The sequence below is a fragment of the Rhinolophus sinicus genome, linkage group LG07 (genome assembly GCF_036562045.2).
Source record: "Rhinolophus sinicus isolate RSC01 linkage group LG07, ASM3656204v1, whole genome shotgun sequence".
Lineage (NCBI taxonomy): Eukaryota > Metazoa > Chordata > Mammalia > Chiroptera > Rhinolophidae > Rhinolophus > Rhinolophus sinicus.
In genome coordinates this window covers 45,697,672-45,722,349 of record NC_133757.1, presented here as the reverse complement: position 1 = coordinate 45,722,349, position 24,678 = coordinate 45,697,672, and the positions used below count along the sequence as shown (strand labels likewise).

Here is a 24,678-nt window from a genome sequence, read left to right as displayed (position 1 = left end):
CTTGCCTATTCTGGACATTTTGTATAAATGAAATCATACAATGTGGTCTTTTGTGACTGTCTTCTTTGACTTAGCATAAACTTTTCAAGATTCATCCATGTTGTAGCAGGTATCAGTACTTCGTTTCTTTTTACTGAACAAAATGATATTTCATTATGTAGATATACTCCATTTTATTTTTCCATTCATAATTGATGATCATTGGGGTTGTTTATACTTTCTGGCTATCATAAATGATGCTGCTGTGAACTTTTGTGTATAAGTATTTATGTGGACATATATTTTCATTTCTCTTGAGTATGTACTGAGGAGAGGAATTGCTGGGCCATATGGTAACTCTATGACTAACATTTTGAGGAACTGCCAGACTGTTTTCCAAAATGGCTGCACCATTTTACAATTCTATTACAAATGTGTGAAAGTTCTGTTTTCTTCACATCCTTGCTAATGCTTGTTATTGTCTGTCTTTGTGATCATAGCCATCACAGTGTGTGTGAAGTGGTGTCTCATTATAGTTTTATTTGCATTTCCCTGATGGCTGGTGATGTTGAACATCTTTCAAGTGCTTGTTGGCCATCTGTAGGTCTTCTTTGGAGAAATGCCTATTCAGAGCCTTTCCTATTTTTTAATTGGGCTGTCTTTTTATTGATTTTTTATAGTTCTTTATATATTCTAGATGCAAAACCTTTATAACACATGATTTACAAAAATTTTCTACCATTCTGTGTGTTGTCCTTTCACCTTTTTGATGGTATCTTTTGATGCCATCAGTTTTGATGAATATATATTGTTTGTGCTTTTGTTGTCATATCTAAGAAACCACTGTTTAATCCAAGGTTATGACAATTTACTCCTAATTTTTCTCTTAAGAGTTTTACAGTTTTAGCTCTTATATTAAGATACGTGATCCATTTTGTGTTAGTTTTTCGTCTATATGAAGCAGAGTCCATCTTCCTTCTTTTGCACATAAATACCCAGTTGTTTCAGAATCATTTGTTAAAGAGACTATTCTTTCTTCATTGAGTTGTCTTGGTACCCTTGTTGAAAATAAGTTGAGTATAACTTTAAGGGTTTATTTTTGGACTCTCAATTCTTTTCCATTGACCTATATGTCTATTCTTATGCCATTAACACACTTTCTCTTAACTTTTTAGTAAGTTTTGAAATTGGAAAATGTGAGTCCTCCAACTTTGTTCTTTTCAAAATTTTTTTTTGGTTATTCTGGATTCATATTCATATTTTCATATAAATTTTAGGTTCATCTTGTCAATCTCTGCAAAAAACACAGTTGACATTTTGATAGGGATTATACTGAATTTTTAGTTCAATTTGGGGGAATATTGTCATCATAACATTAAGTCTTCCAGTCCATGACATGAAAAGTCATTCCATTTATTTAAGTCTTCTCTAATTTCTTTTAATGATGTTTTATAATTTTCAGTGTAGAAGTCTTGCACCACTGTTGTTAAATTCATTGCTAAGTATTTTATTTTTTGATGCTAGTATATGTAGAATTGTTTCCTTAATTTTATTTTCAAATCATTCGCTGCAAGTGTATAGTATCTTTTATGTGTCCTCATTTAATTTCTTTGCGTATTGATATTGAATCCTGCAAGCTTGCTGACCTCATTTATTAGCTCTAATAATGTATACACACACACACACACACACACACACAAACATATATTTCTTTTGGTGGTGAATTTCGTAAGATTTTCTATATGCTGGATCATGCTATTTTCAAACAGAGATAGCTTTACTTCTATCTTTCCAATCTGGATGCCTTTTACTTATATTTCTTTTTTAAATTATCTGACTAGAACTTCTAGTACAACAGTGAATAAAAGTGAAAGGACATGCTTGTCTTGTTCCTGATCATAGGGAGAAAGCATTTAGTCTTTCATCAAGTATGACCTTAGTTGTGGGTTTTTTCATAGATCCTCTTTATCAGGTTGAAGAATATTTTTGTCTTTTTTGACTGAAATTGAATGTCTCTGATTATGCATTCATTACAAATCCTACAGTGAATAGAAATGGTAATGCTTTGGGATAGTAGGAGCTAGAGAAACTTGAGGGCAATTAGACCAAGGGTGATGTAGTGTCATTTTTCTTGTGCATTAGCTTTTAAAAGAAGTAATATTGAAGGCATTCCTAGTAAGATAATTTTCTTCATAGTCTATGTAGAAATAATCCTATTCTATTAACTTATCTTTTAGAGATATGTGTCTCATGTCTTTGAGTGTCCCATGAATTTGGGTAATGATCAGGATTTAGTGTGAACTGTAGTAATTCTAAATCATTTATGTGGCAATCATTTATCTTGGACTTGAATGACCATTGCTATAAATTTATAAGATATTTTTATTGGTGGGAATGTAGACTGGTGAAGACGCTATGGAAAGCAGTGTGGAGGTTCCTCAAAAAATTACAAATAGAATTACCATATAACCCAGAAATCCCTCTCCTGGGTATCTACCCAAAAAATCTGAAAACATTTATCCATAAAGACACGTGTGCTCCAATGTTCATTGCAGCTTTACTTACGGTGGCCAAAACACGGAAACAACCAAAATGTCCTTCAATAGATGAACGAATAAATAAGTTGTGGTATATATACACAATGGAATACTATTTGGTGGTAAGAAAAGATAAAATAGGACCATTTGTGACAATATGGATGGATCTTGAGATTATATATAATGCTAAGTGAAATAAGTCAGACAGAAAAAGCAGAAAACCATATGATTTCACTGATATGTGGTATATGACCCAAAAACAACCAAAGAACAAGACAAACAAATGAGAAACAAAAACTCATGGACACAGATGATAGTTTAGTGGTTACCAGAGGGTAAGGGGGGAGGGGGTGGTAGATGAGGGTAAAGGAGATCAAATATACGGTGATGGAAGGAGAACTGACTCTGGGTGGTGAACACACAATGGGATTTATAGATGATGTAATACAGAATTGTACACCTGAAATCTATGTAACTTTACTAACAATTGTCACCCCAATAAACTTTAATTAAAAAAAAAGATATTTAGTGATATTTAACATCAAAGGTTGCCTTATGCTTCATTTGGACTATACAGGCCTTTGTGATATATTTAGTCATAAAGTCATCTTGATGGCAATAAAGAAATGAAGGGGTTCTTGTTGACTCTGGTATGCAAATGTGGAATGCATTTTTGAATGGTTTATTTCTGCACTAGAGGAAAACACCAGCCTTCTGGGGGTTGTCCAAATTCCATCATCTTGCATCTGTTGTATTTATGATAGAAACAAGGCAAAAAAAAAAAAAAGTATTTAGTCATCTGCTGACTCCATTTGGTGCTAAACACACACTTTTCTCTAGAGTACAAGAATGCTAATTTATTTTATGTGCCAGAGTGGATTGTAGCCATTTCTAAAGACATGGGTATTTAAATTGGCAAAATCTAAACAGTGAATACTCTGCATGTAGATGTTCCATGCTTGGTATACAGTTCTTCAGTAAGGCAAAATCTTTGTTAATTAGGGTTCTGGGTTTTAAATACAACTTAGTTTCTAATAGGCAAACACGTAGTTGAGCTTTCGACTACAGCCATTATGATTTGAGTTCAGAAGCTTCCTATGTGCATTCTGGTAAACATTGAAATATGACCTAAGTAAAACTCACAAGTGAGTCCCCAGATATACAGGTGAACTTGTTCTAAGATCTGTGTCTGATTATCAGAGAGAAAAAGGAACAAAATGTTTTGTGCTACGAGGTCTAACAATTACGTTCATGAACTCATCCTAGAAAAAGTACTATATACCTAATTGCAGAATATCACTACGGTCACCTTCCAAGTACTCCCCTTGGGAAACTGCACTGACTCCAGTGCCTAGTCCACCCTTCAAAGCAAATCTGGAACTCTTTTTCTGGAATGACCATCAGAGCTGTTGTTGTATTACTTTTGATGTCCTGAATGTCATCAAAATGTCTTCCTTTCAATATTTCCTTTATCTTTGGGTAAGGAAAGAAGTCATTGGGGGCTAGATCAGGTGAGTAGGGAGTGTGTTCCAGTAGTTATTTGTTTAGTGGCTAACAACTCACTCACAGACAGTGCTATGTGAGCTGGTGCATTGTCATGATGCAAGAGCCATGAATTGTTGGCGAAAAGTCGTCTAACTTTTTCACACAGCCTTTTCAGCACTTCCAAATAGTAAACTTGTTTAACTGTTTGTCCAGTTGGTACAAATTCATAGTGAATAATCCCTCTGATGTCATGTCAAAAAAGGTTAGCAACATCGTTGCAACACATTTGTGAACTTAATTGTCCAACCTTGTATGTTATTTCTGTGTCCTTTATCTGTTTTCTCAGGTACAACTTATACAGTTTTCTTTTCTTTTAGCTCATACGTGGTAGGATAAGTTTTTGTATGTGTGATCAGTAAGGTGTTTCAAATTGTTAATTACAAATTTTTAATTTGGCTTGATTTCATTCATTCATTAAATAAATAATTATCAAGTACATTTCACATGTCCTCATGGAGTTTACATTCTATTGGAGAAGACAAAAAAGAAACATGGTAAATAATTATAATAAAGTATATTAGTGATAAATAATAAGAAGAAAGCAAGGAAAGAGGATATGGTATACTGAAAATGGAATTGACGGTTGAACTTTTAGGCAAGGTGACAAGAGGAGACCTCAACGAGTAGTTCATTTTTGAGTAATGACTCAAAAGAAATGAAAGTGTGCCAGTCATGGGTTTAGAAGAGTGTGCCAGCAACGTGATGGGCTGAGGTAGGGACAGGCCTGGATTTTTAGAGAAGCTATAAGGAGGCTGGATCTTCGTGAGCAAAGAAAGTAGTAGGGATGAGATCAGAGAGATATGTAGAATGGTTTGATGAAAGCTGTGACATGCTGACTTGAAGTGATAAGAGGTCAAATTCTGGATCAATGAGGGCAAAAGTGATAGGATTTGCTCACAGGGGAGGTGTGAGATTTGAGAGAAAGATATGTAGAGGATGACGACAAGGTTTTTGGCCTGGCTAACTGGAAAACTTGACATTTATGAATTGGTGAAGACTGGGAACAGTGGGTTGAGAAACACTGTCCAGAGCTCTGGTTTTGATGTTATGTGTGAAATGCCTGTTAGAGACCCAACTGACTTTTGTATCAGCTTTTTTGGCTCTCATTTACTGGTGCATTTTCACATGCTCATCAGCCTGCCTACGAAGCATTTCTTAACCTCTCCATGCTTCTCCTGACAATTCCTGTTCTGTTCTGTTCTATTCCACAATTTTACCCATTTTATTTATTTTAGCACATTATTTTACAATTTCCAGAGAGCAGAGGACTGCAAAGTGAGTGCTTATTTTCTTTATATTTGTACTTCCTCATAGCTCTTAGTTCAATTCCACTGTATAAATACTTGTTGAAATCAGTATCTCAGAATATTCAAAACTGAACAAGTCTATTAACCTAAGTTATTTCTCTTTTCCTCAATTGGATGGATCTGATTTTTGGTTAGTGTAGGGAGCGCTAATTTAACTTTCTGAAAAGCAAGTCGAATATTTTCACCTGCCTTCTGCTCAAGGTCTTGCTTCCTGCTGGGGAATGTAGTTAGAAATTAGATGTTTTCTAGAACAGCCTGAGTTACATAGCAATAAAAACTGTCATCACCAGCTTTTTAGAAGAGGCCTAGGCCAGAACACTTTATAGTTCATAGCAAATCTGTTTGGCCTAATCGGGAATACAATTAAAGAAGAACACTTCCATTCTAGATTGAGCATATCTTAATTTTTTTGCAGTTGAGATTTTCATTTCCATAATTAGAATTTTTATCTCATGGAAAAGTAAATTATTTTATGGCAGTAACTCTCAAAGTTTTCTGATGTCTTTAAAGTGGTGTGAGATGTTATTAATTCATTTTGGTCACTCTGTGCCAGCTCCTGCATAAGGTGCAAGGGATGAAAGAATTATGACATCAGTTCGGTCCCAGTAGGAACTCATAATTCGGTGAGAAACAGATGTGTCAATGAATAAATATAGCACAGGCTTGTTGTTTAATACATACATATTAGTGCTGTGTTAGAGTATTAGAGCACATGAGTGCATCTTTGGGTAACAGAACATGAGAATCCAAGATGTCTTGAAGGATAAAAAGATATTTTCCAGGAGATGTGAGAAGAGACTGGAACATAGTTAATGCAAAGGCATCTCCACAACCTCATGTGATTCTGTGTGGCAGGCGGAAAAGGTTCCTGTGAGAGAAGTGGTAGAAAGTGAGACTAGAGAGAGAAGTTGGAGTCAGACCATGTTTTTGTATAATAAAATATGAGGTTTGTTATGTGTGAATTAACAGTCACTTGAAAATTTTAAATTGAGGAGTGATGATCATATTTGAATTTTATTATAAAATTCCTCCATATGGTATTACAGGGAGACTCCTCTGATGGTATTATAGAGAAAAGATTGTATTAGTCAAAAAGCCTGTCTCTTGTGAAATATTTCTCTAATTTGTTCTCTCCTTGTATTCCCAACCACTTCCTTAGTTTTATCCATAATCATTTCTCCTCTAGACGAGTATTGGCAGTGAGCACAAGAACAAGGTTACATATTGGGGAAATATTTAATGAGTAGAATAACAGACACAGACCTTACTTAATGGTGAGGATGAGGGAATAGATGAGTCAAGGGTATTCGTCAGGATTCTAGTTAGTCAGCTGGATTATTGAGGTCATTCAATTCGAGAAATTTGGGAAACATACTTGGGTGTGTGTGTAAGAAAGGCAATGGATTCAATTTTGGACACGTTTGAGACCCAACATGATTTATGCACCTGGAGCTCAGAAGAGAGGTAAATACCTGTCAGTTTAAATTTAGTATTCGTTGTCATGTAAGAAGAAACATTTTAATTGGCCAATAGTTTGCTCTATAGAGAGAGGTCAAGTAAGAAATGCTGGAAACAAACTTTGTATTAAATCATTTAACCTCATTAATACCCTGTAAAGCAGGAATTAATATCCTCACTTTATAGCTGAAGTAAGGTTAATTATTCTATTCGGAATCTCCTGCTATTGGAGTGTTTTTGTGTTGGGATTCTATCCCCAAGGCTCGTGCTATTTGCATTATGAGACAGACTTCCTGTCTTGGAGTTGCTCAGCATTTGCCTCACTCCCGTTTGCTTATTATAGTCTGCTCAGGCCCAGGGACACACGTGATCTATCTTTCAAATCTCTTCCAAGGTCAGATACACATATGGTATGCATAAAAAGCATGGAGACTGCGTTCATAAGGCTCACAGAAACATCTGTGCTAATACTTTAGAGCAGAGGTCAGGGATTCTTTTTGTTTGACCAATTTGGATTTGAATGTTTTTAAATGGAGCAGATACTCTACAGTGTATGAGGGCCTCACCACTCCCAGTTTGCTTACATCTGGCCTTTTTATGCTTCTTGCTTAGAATAAATATCTGAGTTTATAGCTTTAACTTTAAAGTCACATTTTTACAGCAGGTGTTTCGAGCTTGTTGAATTAGTCTAAAAGGCCAAATAGTTTCTTCCCACCTCTGGAAAAAGATGCCACATTTAGAATGTTTTCTTCATCAAAGGTAGATTAAAGTAGTCTAGAGGATACTTATAATTTTATTTTTACTCCATGTATCTCTGACTTACATTTCGAACAATGAGTTTATGGATCATACTTTAATTTCTAGTCTTATAATTTTGGCCTGAAGTTTTATCAACAGTCTTGTTCTGAAACTGAATTAAGGAGTGTGTTTCTAATCTGAGTTGTATTAGGTATGTCAATTATTCATCAGAAAGTTATGCTTGAAATATGTGTTCTGTGTTGGACCGCTACTGAACCACAGGGTTGTAGGAAAGTCCTTTGACAGACTTTGGGAGCTGTTGATTAAGCTACTGTGACAATAAATAAACGTAGTGTTGGGTAGAAAGAGTCTTAAAACAGGAAGGAGCCAATCCCAGATCCTATTCATAGTGGGCCCATTAAATGAGAAAGTGAATAGAGAGTGTTTGAGGGTAGGAAGCACCGTAGCTGTTCAATACATGTTGGCTTTCTTAAATACAGTTAACTCTACCACTTTTTGTTAATCTCATGTGCCTTTGGACAAATATCCTTTTCCTCTTTCAATAATTAGGCATAATAACACTTTTCATATCTCCTCATGGACGTTCTTTGTGAAAGAATGACTGGAAACATGTTAAACAGGATAAACCACTACATGAATTCAAGGGATTACTAACTAGGAAGTTGGCGTCGATATCCCTGGGCTTGGCTCCCATTTGTGCTAAGCGATGTTGTTGGCTTTCTGAGATGCACCAGAATGTTTGAGAAAGGGTGGTCTATCTCTCACAAGTGAGTCACAGAAGTTTAAATGGGAAGGAATTGTAAGGGTAATAATATTCATTGATCTTTGTGTGACTAGGTGTTAAAATCCAATTTAGCACTCACAGGTGTTAATTAATCTGTACTTTAGAGAAAAAGTTTTCTGATTTATGGATACTTGAATCTTGCTAGATTGTACAGCAACTGGATGTTGCTGAAGTAGCTCATTATTTTTCTGTTTTTCTGTTTATTTTTTTTTTACTATAGTCATATGGTAGATGACTTCAGATAGAATTTATTTTTTAGATATAAATTTGAAGAAAATTATAGGCAGATATAATACATATTGTATTTGCTTCAGATAGATAGAAAATGAACATAGTGCATTTCTAAACTTTATATATACATTTTCTTGACTGACGCGGTAGTCTGCATTAGAATTAAGTAATAATGTTTTCCTAGGAAGTTTCCTTGGAGTTGTTAATATTCACTTTGGTGTATTTCAACTGTCCAAGGTATACAGTAATAGCCCAGAATGCATACCTTGGGGATATCTTAATACTATTATTATATAGTTTCTCAGTTTTTCATTTGAATTTGAAGAATTTTTGTTTTTTATTGAATTTGTCCTATTAATATGAAATGGAAAGTGGGATGAAAGAGCAGTAAAGGTCTCACTGAGCTATCATACTTGGGTAGGGATGTAGCTGCTTAATAATGATTTGATTGTAAAATCTTGTTTTTTTCTCAAAACTTGCTTTTTATTTCTGCAATCTATTCTCGTTTCACCATCTTACATCCCTCAGCTCAGTTAAGGCTAAGTATTCTACTTCCTAATCTATGTTGGAGAAAAACATTTAAAGTAACACGTGTTTGTACTCTTCTGTTTTCTGATAGAACATGAAGCTGCCCAGTGACCAGTGAAGCAGTTAGCAGGCAGCCTGTTGGCAGGGAGAAGACTGGTTGGGGTAGAAGCCAACCAAGGATGGAATCCAAATAGCAAAGTGTCCATGGGCTTTTTGCGCACATCTTGTTAGTTTTAAGACAACAAAGTTGCTCTTTATAAGCTCCCTTCCTTCCCCTACCAGAGTGGTTTTGTCAGCTCCAGAAACCTCATTTAAACACCTGGAAGAGAAACTTGGTTATTTGCATGTTGCTCTGCTTTTTGAACAGAGTATCTGCTGAGCTATTCTACTTGGACCGGGATGTAGCTTAGTAAGGAAGTTTTCTCTGATTCTCTGAGATGAGGGTTTGTTCAAGGGTGCATGGAATCAGTTTCTGTGAAAATCCTTTAGCTTCATCCTTTCCGATGGTCAGGCTGTGAGAACTTTCGTTTCTTAATTGTATTTTCGAAACATTTAGATGTTTTTCTTTGCCCTTTTAAAATAGAAGCCCTCACAGGGGGTAAAACATACTTGCAAATGGACTACTTATCCAATTTTATCATCCTTTCCTTAATATCATGGGAATATGACACAGGGCATGTCCATAGCTTATTTATACTAATGTTCTTTACTAAGAGAAGCCACAAACTGAATATTTACTTGGCTTTGCTAACATTTTTGTTTGATTTTATGTAAACTTTTTTATTGGAATATAAGATACATTCAGAAAAATGTACAGCTTATGAGTGTACAGTGAATTTTTTGAAGCTAAACACACTCATGTAACCAGTATCTGGAGCAAGAAACAAAATTACTAGAACCTAAATATCCCTATACCCTTTTCTGATCTCTAATCAACCCTCAAGAGTAACCACTGTTCTCATTTTCAAAACCATAGATAGTTTTGCCTGAGTCTGAACTTTATATAGATAGGATCAAACAATATGTACTCTTTTGTATCTGGTATTTTTTATTCCATATTTCATGTTGATCCATGTAGCTGCATTTTGTTCATTCTTATTACTTTGGGTTGGTTTCAATTTGGGCTTATTATGAAGAGTGCTTTCTGTGAACACTTTGCATATGTCTTATAATGAACACATGGACACGTTTCCACATGTGTGTATCTTCTTTTAGGAGTGGAATAGCTGGCTCATTGGGCATATGTAAGTTCAGCTTCAGTAGATACTATCAATCACTTTTCCAAAGTAGTTGTATTAATGACTTCACTAACACTTATTACAAAGATAGGTGTAGTTTAATTTTATCCTTTAGCTTTCTGTGGCATTGGCATGAACAAATTTGTCTAAACTCACTAGATTATTATATATTTTCCACAAATTTAATTTCTTGGAGTAATCATATTCAAAGTTTCTGACCCCTTCTGAGTTTACCTTAACTTCCTTTGACTTCTTATTCATTTGTCAATTTGTTTCTTAAAAAACTTTTATTAAACTCCTAATATGTGCCATATAATACTAGCTAACAGGATACAAAATAAGTAAGCTATAGTGCTTGCATTCAAGGGAATTATAATGAAGTGAGGGAGACAGACTTTTAATTTATTTAGCTCAAATATGAAAAGCTACTTCCTCAATCTGTATTTTCTTGATTTAGTTAAGAAGTCCATTAACAACTTGTCAAATTAATTCATGATTTCAAAATTTTTAAAATCACGTGACCTCCAATGTAAATTTCCCCTTTTCAAGGTGAACAGACCCCATAATTTAATTCCCTGACATAGAAGTCATCCTATATTTCCAGATTGATTTTAAAAAAAAGAAATTCTTTAATTCTCTTTTCTTAAAATATGGTGACCATAATTTTCACAGTAATTCTGGTCCTGAACTCTAGGGTGTGCATGTGCTTTTTTCTTGCTTGTTTGGTTTTTTTGAGAGTTTAGTATTTTCCAATGTCTTTCTTGGTGATTTACAATATAAATTTGGCCTTCTGGGCTAGCACTTAACATTAGCAGGTTTGCATCCTCAAGAAACAATGTATGCTGATTCCCAGGTTCTACTCCTTATTGTAACATTCATTCTGGGTGAAGGCCTTGTAATCTTATGCCACATGACTTTATCCCCAACTATGGACTGGTGATTCACAGATCTCTACTTCTAGTCCAGACTCTCCCCTGAATTCTAGATCCATGTATAGTATATTTTAATTTGAAGTATGCTAGCATCTTATATTTGGCAGATGATGAAATGTACTCCACCTTTCTCTTCCAAAACACTCTATTCATTCTGTATTCCTGAATTTGGTGGATTCAACACTATATACACAATTGCTGAAACAATTTTCTAGGTGCTTCTAAATACCTCCTCCCTCTAATCTAAATATCACAGTCTTACCATTTTTATCTCCTAAATATTCCTGGATTCATTTTATTACAGCCTAGCAGTAGTATTCAGCATTCAGGCACCCATTGTCTATTGCCTGGATTATTGCCTAGTCTCCCTGACTGCAGTTTTATTCTCTTTAATCTACTCAAAGGTCAATGCTAGAGCAACCTTTGAAAATACACATCTGAGCTTGCCCTCGCAGTTCTTTAGCATGGCATGTGAGGTATCTCCTATTTACCTTTCTAGCTGGATTATCATCATTATTACTCAGATCTCCTGCAGAGGTATACTTTGTTTTATTGCTAGTCACTTTTGTGCTTCACAGATAATGCTTTTTTTTACACACTGAAAATTTGTGGTACCCTGGCTTTGAGCAAGTTTATCAGCATCATTTTCCAATAACATTTGCACACTTTGTGTGGCTCTGTCACTTTTCGATAATTTTCACAATATAAATCACTGTTATATCTCTTACAGTGAAACGTGATCAATGATCTTTGATGTTAGTATTGTAATTGTTTGGGGCCACCACAAATAATACTCACATAAGTTGACAAACTGAATCAATAAATGCTGTATGTGTTCTAACTGCTCCACTGACTGACTGGTCATGCCCCATCTCTCTCCTTCTCCTCAGGCCTCCCTGTTCCCTGAGACACAACAATATTAAAATTAGGCCAATTAATAACTCTACAGTGGCCTCTAAATGTTAAGTGACAGGAAGTGTCACACATCTCTCACTTTAAATCAAAATCTAGAAATATTAATAATTAAACTTAGTGAGGAAGGCATGCCGAAAGCCGACAGTTAGTCAAGTTGCAAATGCAAAGGAAAAGTTCTTGAAGGAAATTAAAAATGATACTCCAATGAACACATGAATGATAAGAAAACAAAACAGCCTTATTGCCGATATGGAGAAAGTTTTAATGGTCTGGAGAAAAGATCATACCAGCCATAGCATTCCCTTAAGCCAAAAAATAATCCAGAGCAAGGCTCTAACTCTTCACTTCTCTCAAGGCTGAGATAAGTGAGGAAGCTGCGGAAGAAAAGTTTGAAGCTAGTTGAGGTTGGTTCATAAAGTTTAAGTAAATAAGCTGTCTCCATAACAAAAAGGTGCAAGGTGATGCATCAGGGGCTGATGTGGAAACTACAGCAAGCTATCCAGAAGCTCTCGCTAAGCTAATTAATGAAGGTGGCTACACAAATAGCATATTTTCAATGTAGACACTATAAACAAAACAGTTTTATACTGGAAGACGATGCCATCTAGCACTTTCATAACTAGGGAGGAAAAGGCAATGACTGTCTTCAAAGCTTCAAAAGACAGGCTGACTCTCTTGCTAGGGATTAATGTAGCTGGTGACTCTAAATTGAAGCCAATGCTCATTTACCATTCCAAAATCCTAAGGCCCTTAAGAATTATGTAAATCTATTCTGTCTGTGCTCTATGAATGGAACAACAAAGCCTGGATGACAGAACATGCTTACAACATGGTTTACTGAATATTTTAAGCCCACTGTTGAGACCTACTGCCCAGAAAAAAAGATTCAAAATATGACTGCTCATTGACAATGTGCCTGGTCACCCAAGAGCGCTCATGGAGATGCACAGCAAGATTACTGTCGTCTTCTTTCTGCTAACACAACACCCATTCTGCAGCCCATGGATCAAGGTGTTATTTTGACTTTCAAGTTTATTATTTAAGAAATACATTTTGGAAGGCTATTATTGCCATTTCTCTGATGGATCAGGACAAAGTAAATTGAAGACCTTCCAGAAAGGATTCACTGTTCTGGATGCCATTAAGAATATTAATGATTCTTGGGAAGAGGTTAAAAGTATCACCATTAAGAGGAGTTTGGAAGAAGTTGATTCCAACTCTCATGGATGAATTTGAGGGATTTAAGACTTCAGTGGAGGAAGTAACTGCAGGTACGGTGGAAAAGGCAAGAGAACTAGAATTGGAAGTAGAGCCTGAAGATGTGACTGAATTGCTGCAATCTCATGATGAAACTTTCATGGATGAGAAGTTGCTTCTTATGGATGAGCAAAAAAAAATGGTTTCTTGGGATGGAATCTGCTCCTAGTAAAGATGCTGTGAAGGTTGTTGAAGTGACAACTAATGTAAACTTAGTTGCTAAAACAGTGGCTGGCCTTGAGACGATTGATTCCAATTTTTAAAGAAGTTCTACTGTGGATAAAAGGCTATTAAACAGCGTCACCTGCTACAGAGAAATCGTTGTTCATGAAAGGAAGAGTCAACGGATACAGCAGACTTCACTGTTACCTTATTTTAAGAAATTGCCAGGGCAATCCAACCTTCAGCAGCTACCACCCTGAGCAGTCAGCAGCCATCAATACTGAGGCAAGATCCTCTATCAGCACAAAATTACCATTCACTGATGGCTCAGATGATGGTTAGCGTTTTTTAGCAATAAAATATTTTTTTAAATTAAAGTATGTTTAGACATAATGCTATTGTACACGGAATAGACTACAGTATTGCAAACATAACTTTTATGTGCACTGGGAAACAAGTTCTGTGACTCGCTTTATTGTGATGTCAGTTTTACTGTGTTAGTCTGGAACCCAACTGCAGTATCTTCAAGGTTTGTCTGTGTTTGTTGTGGTGCCACCTGCAAAGGCCTGCATGTTCTTTACTCTTTCATGCCTCAGGCCTTTGCACACGCTGTGCTGTTTGCTTGTTTTTTTGTTCTGCATTGTTTACAGGGAAAGTTTCTGTTTATTGTATAAGATTCACCTCCTCTGATAAATTTTCTTTAGAATCTCCTCAAGCTGAAGGACATTCCTCTATGCTGTGAATAACTCTATTTTAACTCTCACATAAATTTGTTTTGTTCCCCTTCTGATCTATAAGCTCTTTATCTTTGTATTCCTAACATCTAACCAACTGTCTAATGTATAGTAGGAGTTCAACAATATTCATTGAACGAATGGATGAATTAATTAACTGATAGCTTGGAGCCCTCTGTTTTTATACTTTTTGATCTTTAAAATCCCTAAATATATTTTGTTCTCTTGCCAGGGTTAAAACTCATATGTTACTTTTCTACCCACTTGCACAGACTTGTAAGGTTTTATTTATTTTTTTTAATGCCATCTGTGTGTTTCTCTATCAACTGGAAGCATTTAATGTCTACTTAACTTGGAAATGTCATGTCAGCTTTTTCTTCTGGAGCATTTAAAAAAGGATATTAAATAAGCATCAATCTCTGAGGAACAGAATTCTTTATAATCCTCCATCCAAAGAAATCTCTAATTGACCCTACCTTTTAATTCCTATTTTGACCTGGTTTAAAATTTTAGGATAAATAGACAACCTAAGAATCTTCAAACCTATGTTATCATCAGTGAAAGCAAAATAACACAAACACTACCTAACCTTTTGTTTAGAAGGCTGACATTCATTAGTTTCCTTTTTGCTTATGTACTTATTTATTACATTAAATTTATCCTTTGGGATGTCCTTTAGGAGAAATGGTCTTGCCTTCTTTATTTCCCCTACCTAAACTCTGTAACCTGCCTTTCTTTCTCCTTCTAGCTGCCATAATACGTCATTTTTGTTACGTTCACTAAGCTTGTCCTTTCTCACAGCGTTTTTCAGAATGCTATTCGGGATATCAGTGCTCATTAAAGATTCTATAATTGCCTTGGGCAGAGATAATAAAGCTTAGGCTCAAAGCCAAAAATATATTTGATTTTTTAAAATTTCAAAGTCCCTACAACATTACAATTACCATAATTTACCATCAGAGTAAAAGAAGTTAACTTTTTAACTTTAACCTTCTTTATAATAATTTATGTTCAAAGACTTTCTCCTTTCAAAAACTACCTAAGTGTTGTCCCTGACATTCCAGTCGAAGTATACGTCATGTGTAGGTCATTTTAGAGGGAATTATGTAATAAGTTTTGATTATACTGTAATATGCAGAAAATTTTCTGCAGCTTTCTGAATGTTTATACTTTTTATTGTTATTCTGCTGAGGAGTTGTGTATCCTTTTAAAACGTTAAATTGATTGTCCTCTAAGTCACACTGAGATAAATGTAGATAGTGCTATAAAATTGCAGGGAATATGAAAATCACTAAGACCATCACAGGACAAAGAGAGTACACCAAATTTGATCAATTTAAGGAATAAAATAATTCTGTATTCTTTATGTAAGTCTGTACTATTTTCCAAGTTTATTCCATTTCTGATGTGCTACTTACTAAATGGTGTGTTGGCAGAAATATCATTATCCCCATTTTTATAAATGGAGAAACAGACACTGGAAGATTACCCAGTTCATAGTGCTAATGGCAGAGCGGAAGCTAGAACTCAGACCAGAAATACCAGGGAGAAATCACAGCAGGCCAAGAAAATCACAAAGTGTCTTCTCTTGGGTAATTAGTGAGTATAAACAGTGGGTTGACAGCTACGTCTAACTGTCCTCCCTGTATATTGTAAAGAAGTTAAATCTCCCCCAAAGCCTGCAGAAAGTAGCAGTCAGCCTTTTATTTTCAGAAGGGAAGGAACTAAAATTATAGTAGCACAGCCATTTATTAACCTAGGCAACATTATTCCTTGGAAGCAGAGTCTTGGGAAAAAAACATGGGGTTTTCATTGTAGGTTTAGATCGTAGTTCTCTCACCAGCCTCTTAATTTTCTTACACTAAACACCTATTTAATTAAAATGGGGCTAACAACACCAGCCTTACTGCCCCCAAAGGTGTTGTGATGATCTACAAGATACTATATTTAAAAGCACTTTATAAACTATAAGTCATTATACAAATACAAGTCCTTGTACTTGTGTAGCAAATAAGGAAAATCCTTCCTGTGCAGGAAAGAGTATAACATACCTGTTAGTATCATGGTTTATCATCACACTGACTTAGTTTACAATCCCAAGAAAGGGTACCGTCTAGGTCTGTCACTTGGCTTCGGAACTTAGACTCTGTAAACCTCAGTAGACTCATCTTTAAAACGGGAACTAGTAGCTATCATGAGTTTTTATAAGGATTATATTAGTTGGTGTATGTGGAATGAACTAGCTATTGTTAAGGTCCCTTGAATTAGTTTTATTTAAAATAAGCTTTCTATTTATTTTACTATTAAATTTCCACAAAAGTTGCACAGAGATTTCCCATCTGCTTTTCTCCTGGTTTCCTCCATTGTCTTTCCATTGCTACAATGAACAAAGCACTGATGCATTACTATCAACTAAACTTTAGGCTTTATTTGTACTTCATCAGTTTATCCATGAATGTCTTATTTCTTTTCCAGGATCCAACACAGTGTACATTTAGTTATCATGTCTCCTCAATTCCTTCTGGTCTATGAGTTTATCAGTCTCCTTGTTTTTTGTGATCTTACCAGTCTTGAGGCTGTCCAGGGATCATGTAAGATGTTTCCCAATCTGGTTTTGTGTATTGTTTTTCTCATGATTAGTCTGGGATCATGGGCTTTTGGAGGGCATACGAGAGAGGGGAAGTGCTCTTCTTGTCACAATATACCAGGGGGTACACGATATCCGTGTGACATCACCAATGATGTTCACCATTATCACTTAGTTAAGGGAGGGCTTGCCAGGGCTTTTCACTGTATCTTGAGCTAGTTTTGACCAGCTATCACTTATATAGGACTTTCTCTTATCACTGTTTGGAATGCTTTTCATTTATATTTACTGCAAATGTCATTTCAGTGGAAATATCTTCTCTGACCACCCAAGCTAAAGCAGCTTTCTCCTCTCAAATCCATCCCCATGACAATTTACTTTTATGTTTTCTTTATAGCATTTATCATTACCGGAAATTGTCTTGCATATTTGTTTACCTAGCTAATTGCATATGTATAGGCCCCCTCCCCCTCAAACAAGAACATAAGCTTCAAGAGAACAAGGTCCTTGTAGGATTGTTCACATCTGCACTCTCAGCGTCTGGCACAAAGGCTAGCATATGCTAAGTGCTCAGTGACTATTTGTTGAATAAATGTCAAAGTAAGATACTGCATTAATTTATTAGTAAGTATTTTTGAAAAAGAGTAGAAAATAGCTGAATGGTGGAAAGTTCAATTTAGTATTTTTAACTGAATTGGTTTAGTTTTAATGAAAAGGTTAAATGCAATCATCAGCATTTATGGAAATAAGTAATCAGCTTCCTTTTAATTTAAGCTCTCTTATAACACACTTAATAATGTGAATGCCAGAGTATTTTTCTGACTTATAAGGGTAAGTCATATCCTTATCAGTATTTTGTAAGATCTACTCAGTATTACACATCGGCACCATTTTGACCTTTATTTGCTAATTGGCTCAGGTTTCCTACTGTAGAAATTTTAACAGAATCTGAAGGAGTGTAAAAATAATTAATGGCCTTGATTTTAACTTATAGATGACTTCTTAGTGTCTATTATCTTTTCATTTGTATTGACAGAAAAATGCAGCTTCTTTGTATAAGTCTGTCTCCCATAACTCATTGTAAGGCACTTCTCTTTTAATTTCTCTCCTCAGGACTTAAAATCTCCAAACCAGAGGGATGAAATTGCAGGGGCCCGAGCATCATTGAAGGAGAACTCACCCCTCTTGCATTCAATTTGTTCAGCTTGTTTGGAACACTCTGATGTCGCTTCCCTCAAAGCCAGCAAGGACACAGTTTGTGAAGAAATTCAGAATGCCCTCAATGTAATTTCAAATGCTTCCCAAGGCATCCAGAACGTGCTGACTGCACCAGAACCTCAGGCCGCAACCCTGGGAAGTGCTCTTGATGAGCTTGAAGTAAGTTGAGAGAAAGTTAAAAATGTGATTTGATGTCCCAATATGAAAATAAACAGAAGTGGATTTTCAGGTCCATGTTTTGGAGTTTAGAACAGGAGTAAGTAAAAATCCAGTTATGCAATCAGTAGGTATCGTCGTGTTGTATCTTCCAATGAATTGATTAGCAGGAAAATATTCTATCAGTCGGCTTCTGATTCCGTTATATCTTTGCCAAGGAAGTCAGTGAATTTAAATTGGGGATTGTTAATTAGATGGAAATGGTGACTTTATTTTATATAGATCAACTTATGAAAGGTAGGATGTATTCATTCCACACATACTTATTATTGGCACTGTTCTTTGTGCTTGGGATATAATCAATCACTACCCTCATGAAGCTTACATTCGATGAAGGGAATGTAGGCAAAAAACAAAAGCAGTAAAGATAGGTTAAGTAAATTTTATAGAATGTTACATTGAGAAAATGAGATGCCATCAAAGACTTGAAGGAAGTTAGAGAATCAGGCAGATGGAGAGCTAGTACAAAGGCTTTCAGGCATGCCCCAGTGTGTGAGTGACAGCACAGAAGCCTGGTTGCCTGGGTGCCTGGGTGGGGAGAGTGAGGGGAAGAGTAGGAGGAGCTGAGGTCAAAGACCCAATGGGGTTAGGTTGTGGAGGGCTGGGTAGGCTTTTAAGGACTCTGGCTTTTACTTCAAATTAAATGGGATTCGTTGTAAGGTTTGTAAGGTTGTAAGCAGAGGTGTGACTCCCTGAGACTTGAGTCTTAAAAGGGCTCAAGTTAAAAGGTGAACAAAGGGAGAAGTTAAAAAATAGCCTCCAGGCAGCTAAATGCTCCAGCCTCTTCCAGGCAGGCAGCTATTGTAGTAACACTGGCACCACTTCATTCCACCTCCCATTTTAGTGTGGACCATGGTGGCATCAGTAAATATTAAAACTAAATTTTGTAAGTAGAGCCAACTGAATTTGACAGAATAGATGTTGGATGTGAGTGAAAGAGGGGAATCCTGGCTTGTGTTGTAGGCTGGGTCCTCCAGAAGCACCCACAAGGTGGAGTTTGGGATACAGAGTGTTATTAGGAATTAACATATGTGAAGAGAGAGCAGGACTAAGCAGAGGAAGAAGTCTACTTGTGAGCCTGACCCACGAAGCCTGGACCAATCGGTAGGGAGTCCTGGAAAGAAGGTTGTTCTCAAGTGTACCTTGATCAGGTCTATGCCTCTTTCAGTCATTGGAAGCATTGGAAGTCAGGTCATTCTGCCCTGGGAAGGGTGTGACACCCGGGGGCCAGGAGTGGGGAGCAGCCCCTGACAGCTGAGACAGATATTGAAGGAACTAATAGCTGGGTGCTGTCTGCTGCCCTCATTCTCCACAGCTGGGTAGCAAGTCCTATAGACGGGGGAAAAGGGCAGTACACCTCTGTGTCTACCACAAATGATGACAAGGTTTTGTTTTGTTATGGGCTTGAGCAATTGGATGGATGACGTTTTCATCAGCCATGATGGGGACTACTGTGGGTGAAGCTGATTTTGACAGGAAGCTCAGAAACTCAATTTGAGATATTTATCAAACATTCAAGTATGAGCTTAAAGATCATTGGCTACCCAAGTCAGACATGCTTAATGGCAGGGCCTGTGGGGGTGGGGGTGGGGGCAGCATAGTGTTGAGCTTAAGGGTAAGGATTCTGAAGCCCAAAATGCCTGGTTCCTATTTCTGCCGGTGTGACCATAGGAAAGTTATTTAACTTTCAGTTTTCCCGCCTATAAGAAGGGGATAATAATAGAACCTATATCATAGTGTTGTTGTCAGAATCAGTACATTAATAACACATGTAAAATTGCTCAGAGCCATGCCTGGTACTTAATAAGTGCTCAATAAATCTTAGCTCTCATTATCATTAGTGGAGATGACCAGTTGGAGGCAGATTCTTCCATAATGAAGAAATCAATGCAATTAAAATTATTAAAGTTTTATCAATAATTTAATAAATGAAACACATAACATGTAATTTCTATATTGTTATTACCTTTATTACTTTCACAATAAAATTATTAGACACTTTATTTAAATTTACAGTAACCTTCCTGTATGCTTTTCTCTTAGTTATATGTCTTTAAAGAGGTCTCTTAATATCTAATCCAACATCATTCAATTTCTAATTATTAACATCTATGTGAAAGTTTTAGGAAATACTTGTCTAAATAGGGTACAAGAATAGTGGTGATTCTTTAATAATACCCCATCATCTAATTGTTTGCCCTGTGTAATGAGGATGCAATAAACTCGTCCATTAGATGCATGTCTTATCTTCATAAGAAGATTGAAAACTGGGCAAGACTGTTTCTTACTAATTTTATACCAGTAAGTAGATCCTGGTATATCCTGATACCAGTAGAAAGTTAGGTCCCCCATAAATTAAAATGTAACAATGCTTGATAGCTAAACACTTACCATGAATTTATCACTTATTACAAAGTCTCTATAAGAAAAGCATTTTTATGTCATTTCACAGAAAATAAAACCAGGACTTCGATAGGTTATGTAACTTGCCCAAATCAGAAGGCTAGTGAGTGGTGGTAGCCAAGATGTTAATCTAATTTCTCTGATTCAGAAGATATTTCTAACTTCTGTGCTATATCAAATTCTCACAGACAGAACTTAATGTGCTTAATTAAAATTCAACACAATTTATACTAAGATTGTTAGTCTCTATGAACCATCAGAGAAATTATAAATGTAACCAAGTCTAAAAGACAGAATAACTTATTAGTGCAAAGGGCTTTGTGCCTGGGTCATTTAAATAGAAGTAGTCTATATTTGGGGAGTGGCTAATGTGGTGAGGTGAAATTTTCTAGAATGGACTGATAGGATTTTGTATCATTTTTCACAGTACTAAGCAGAATGGTGTCAGGGGATGCTTGCATAAATGGTCCAGTTTATCCCAGACACTGCATTCTATATTCCTAGGACTGTAGAAGAAGACAGAAGATTTCCAAATTGTTCCTCCTTCTGTGATTTCTCTTTTCTCTCTTTAGTTAGAAGTGGCTGTGATAGGCAAGAAATGGCAGTGGTTGGAGAGGAGAAGAAAGAGTGTGTGTGTGTGTGTGTGTGTGTGTGTGTGTGTGTGTGTGTGTATAGCTTTGATGGGAGTGGGCACAGCAGTAGTGATGGAGTCTTCCCTTTTTCAAGATAAATGGTGGACTCACTTCTTCTGAACAAGGCAGGAAGGAATCCCAAAGATATCTCTCTGAAATCCTGTCTCAATAACCTTTGAAATTCAGTTCTAGTCAAAGCTAGAGGAGTCCAAGATTGTAAAAATGCCTGAATTTTATATATATTTTTATATCTGAGTTACAAATAGCTGCTGAGGCTGTCTGAACTAGATAAAGAAGAATTTATTGAGCACTTAGCCTTTTAAAATGATTTTGTGAATTAAATGGTTGCACTTTTCTTTATTTACAGGAAGCTGTATTGGTAAAGGATTCACAGTAACCTTTGCTCTATCTTGCTTCTGCAAATATAATACTATGAAATAAATTGATGTTGTAAATACTCTGTTGGGAGTAAGTCTCATTAAATGTTTATGGTGTGGAAATGTATCAGTGCGCTTACTCAACATCTACTTTGCTAAAGCTTCATTGTATCTTTCATTCTGGTCCATGGCTGGTTGTGGATATGAAACCTGAGATTTATTGGTGGAGAAAATAGAAGTTGAATTAGAGTACTTTTCAGGCTAAATCGATTGACTTATTAGAAAGGCTATGAATTACAGGGTGTTCCTTCTGCGTTGTGACTGAATGAAAATTAAGAAGTGTTAAATTGTAGATAAACACAATTTTGAAAATGTCTTTATGAAGGAAACCTTGCCAGTGAAAACTGCTTTGAAACTCCAAGTTCATCGAGGCGTCCTTTCTCTTACGTGGAGGGAAAAAGCAGCTATTGTAATCATTATCCACAAGACTTATCCTGATCCTCTTGTGATAAAGATGACATTAATAATAACAAAGGAGTTTTGTAGTATTTTCTCATTTTCAGAGCGCAGTCATATTTATTTTCTTATCGTCCTTTTTTACATATTCATTTATGTATCATTATTCCTATGTATCTGTATTCACTGTTGTAGCTCCAACACCTAGAATAATGCTCTCTATATAGTAAATGCTAGGTAAATATCAATGAGTGAGGGAAGGAAGGAAAGAAAGAGTGAATGAATATTGGAATGCTGCATGTCACTGTGTGATATTGAAGTGAAGAACATTTTTCCCTTACCCCTGTTTCTTTCTCCTTTCTACAACTGGTAGTGTACGTACTCAGGTATGTGGTTCTACTTTACGTAACTTTTACCTGGGGCCTGAAATTACAGTGAGGTATACCACCAGAAACATATCTAAGTGATATGCTGCTTTGTGCTCCCTTATCACTCTTCTCTGTGATAAGGGAGCACAAAGAGGAAAAAAAAATTCTCTTCTCTCAGCTTTGTAGTCTTAGTTCAGGTTCCCTGCAACCACCAAGATATGCTGTCTTTTACTAAGTGTAATAATTTTGAGGGATGTAGTCCTTATAGTCTTATGTTTTCACCTAAAGGAGAAGTGGGACCTCCACCAAACAGCTTAGCATTAGGGAGCTAAAGAAAAATAGGCATCATTGATATCCAGGAGAACTTTAAGAGGAGTTTTTCAAAGATGGTTTGGTTTCTAGAAATACAGTGAAATAAAAGAACTGAAAATGATGGATAAAATATTTTTAAATACATAGATAATCTAATAGGTGAATTAGGAAAATCTGAGACTGGCCACATACAAAGAGAGCTGAAATCCAGACTAGCAAGCCAGCACCAGCATTGTGCTGAGAGATATGGGTCGTTTCTTTTCCATTATAGCCTGTAGCTTGGATTTTGAGAGACCATGAACTGAGGACAGAAGACAAAGCCTATACACTGCCAAATAGAATGTCACATGAGATCCTTTCATAAAACTGAGACTCTAAATTTGACTACCTCATTGGATGAACAAGACAAACACTAGCCCCTACAGCAAGAGATAGTAGGAAGACTTGGCTGACTTCATCTTGGCTCTGGGGGGCTCAGAAAAAAGAATAGAAAACATCTTGGAAATTTTCTAACCATAAATCTGTTCTTATCTGGACATGGGGTCAGAATTCATATTATCTGTATAGCCTCTAAAACCCCATTTGAAAATTTAAACTTGTCCTGTCTTGGCAATACCTCCAAATGCCTGCCAGAAGTAAGCTCAGATTTTCTCTGCTCTTTACACCCAGTTCACAAAAAATTCTCATGCAGTTCCAAGGAAAATAAGTTCTCACAACACACACAAATAAGAAAGCCACCACAAGTGAGACTTTGCAGAAAGAACAAACTGCAGAATCAGATCTGCAAACACTGCAGATACTGAATATAAATTAGTATTCTTAATATACATTTTCCTTTCATTTATACATGATAGTGTGAGGAGTATGATAAAGGAACAAAAGGCTGTTGAAATTGATCAGGCAAAACTATATAAAATGAAAAACATAATCGTAAAAAAAAACTTGCTTGTTAGACAAAACGGAAGATTAGACAGAGAATTAATGATCTGAAAGATATATTTGAAGAAGTTTCTTACAATGCACTACAGAGAGACACAAAAATAAAAAACATTTTTAGAAAAGTAAAGATACGTGGAGGATGGTGTTACAAGTTCTAACATTTTCTAATATAATATTCAGAAGAGAGAAAAGTATGAAATGAAAAAGATACTAAGAATTTCCTAGAACTGATGGAAGATACCAATCTCCATAGCTAAGAAGCCCCCAAATTCCTAATCAAGGTATATAAAAAGAAATCCACATTTACACATGTTAGAATGAAACTTAAGAACATCAAAGACAAAAAGAATGTTTTTAAAAGAAAATAGCGTTTATGCTGAGCGAAATGGCAGAATGGGAAGCTTTTGATTCCCTCCACCCATGACCACACTGAATAAACAACAGCTACTCATAGATCTATTCCTTTTGGGAGAAAACCAGAAACTAGTTGAGAGTTATGCACATTGTGCTGCTGAGACCACACCTGCCTCAAAATAGGTAGGAAATGCTGAGGTCCACTCACCATTATCTCCACCCATCACACAGCGCCATACAGCTGTGAGGGAGCACCCATCCTTGAGGAGCAAAGGTTTGGAACACATATCTAGCACCCCAACTGTTATGGCTGCTACTAGAGGGACTGTCTCCTAACTTGCTCATCTTTGGGAGCTTTGGCATGTATTACTAGTCCATTGGTGCCATAGAGAACAGAGGCATTCAAGCACTTCCTCTGGCTGGTCCCCTTAGCTCAGTGCAAAGAGAGCA

At 36.2% G+C, this 24,678-nt stretch overlaps 1 protein-coding gene across 6 annotated transcripts in view; it reads left to right on the top strand.

Annotated features, from left to right (window-relative positions):
• CTNNA3 (catenin alpha 3) overlaps positions 1–24,678 on the top strand; it is a 1,442,547-nt gene that overhangs the window by 287,469 nt on the left and 1,130,400 nt on the right. For all 6 annotated transcript variants that reach the window (XM_019731774.2, XM_074339503.1, XM_019731775.2 and 3 more), the window contains one exon: positions 18,067–18,330. In XM_019731774.2, the coding sequence (XP_019587333.2) occupies positions 18,067–18,330 (264 nt within the window). The remainder of the gene's footprint in view (positions 1–18,066; positions 18,331–24,678) is intronic.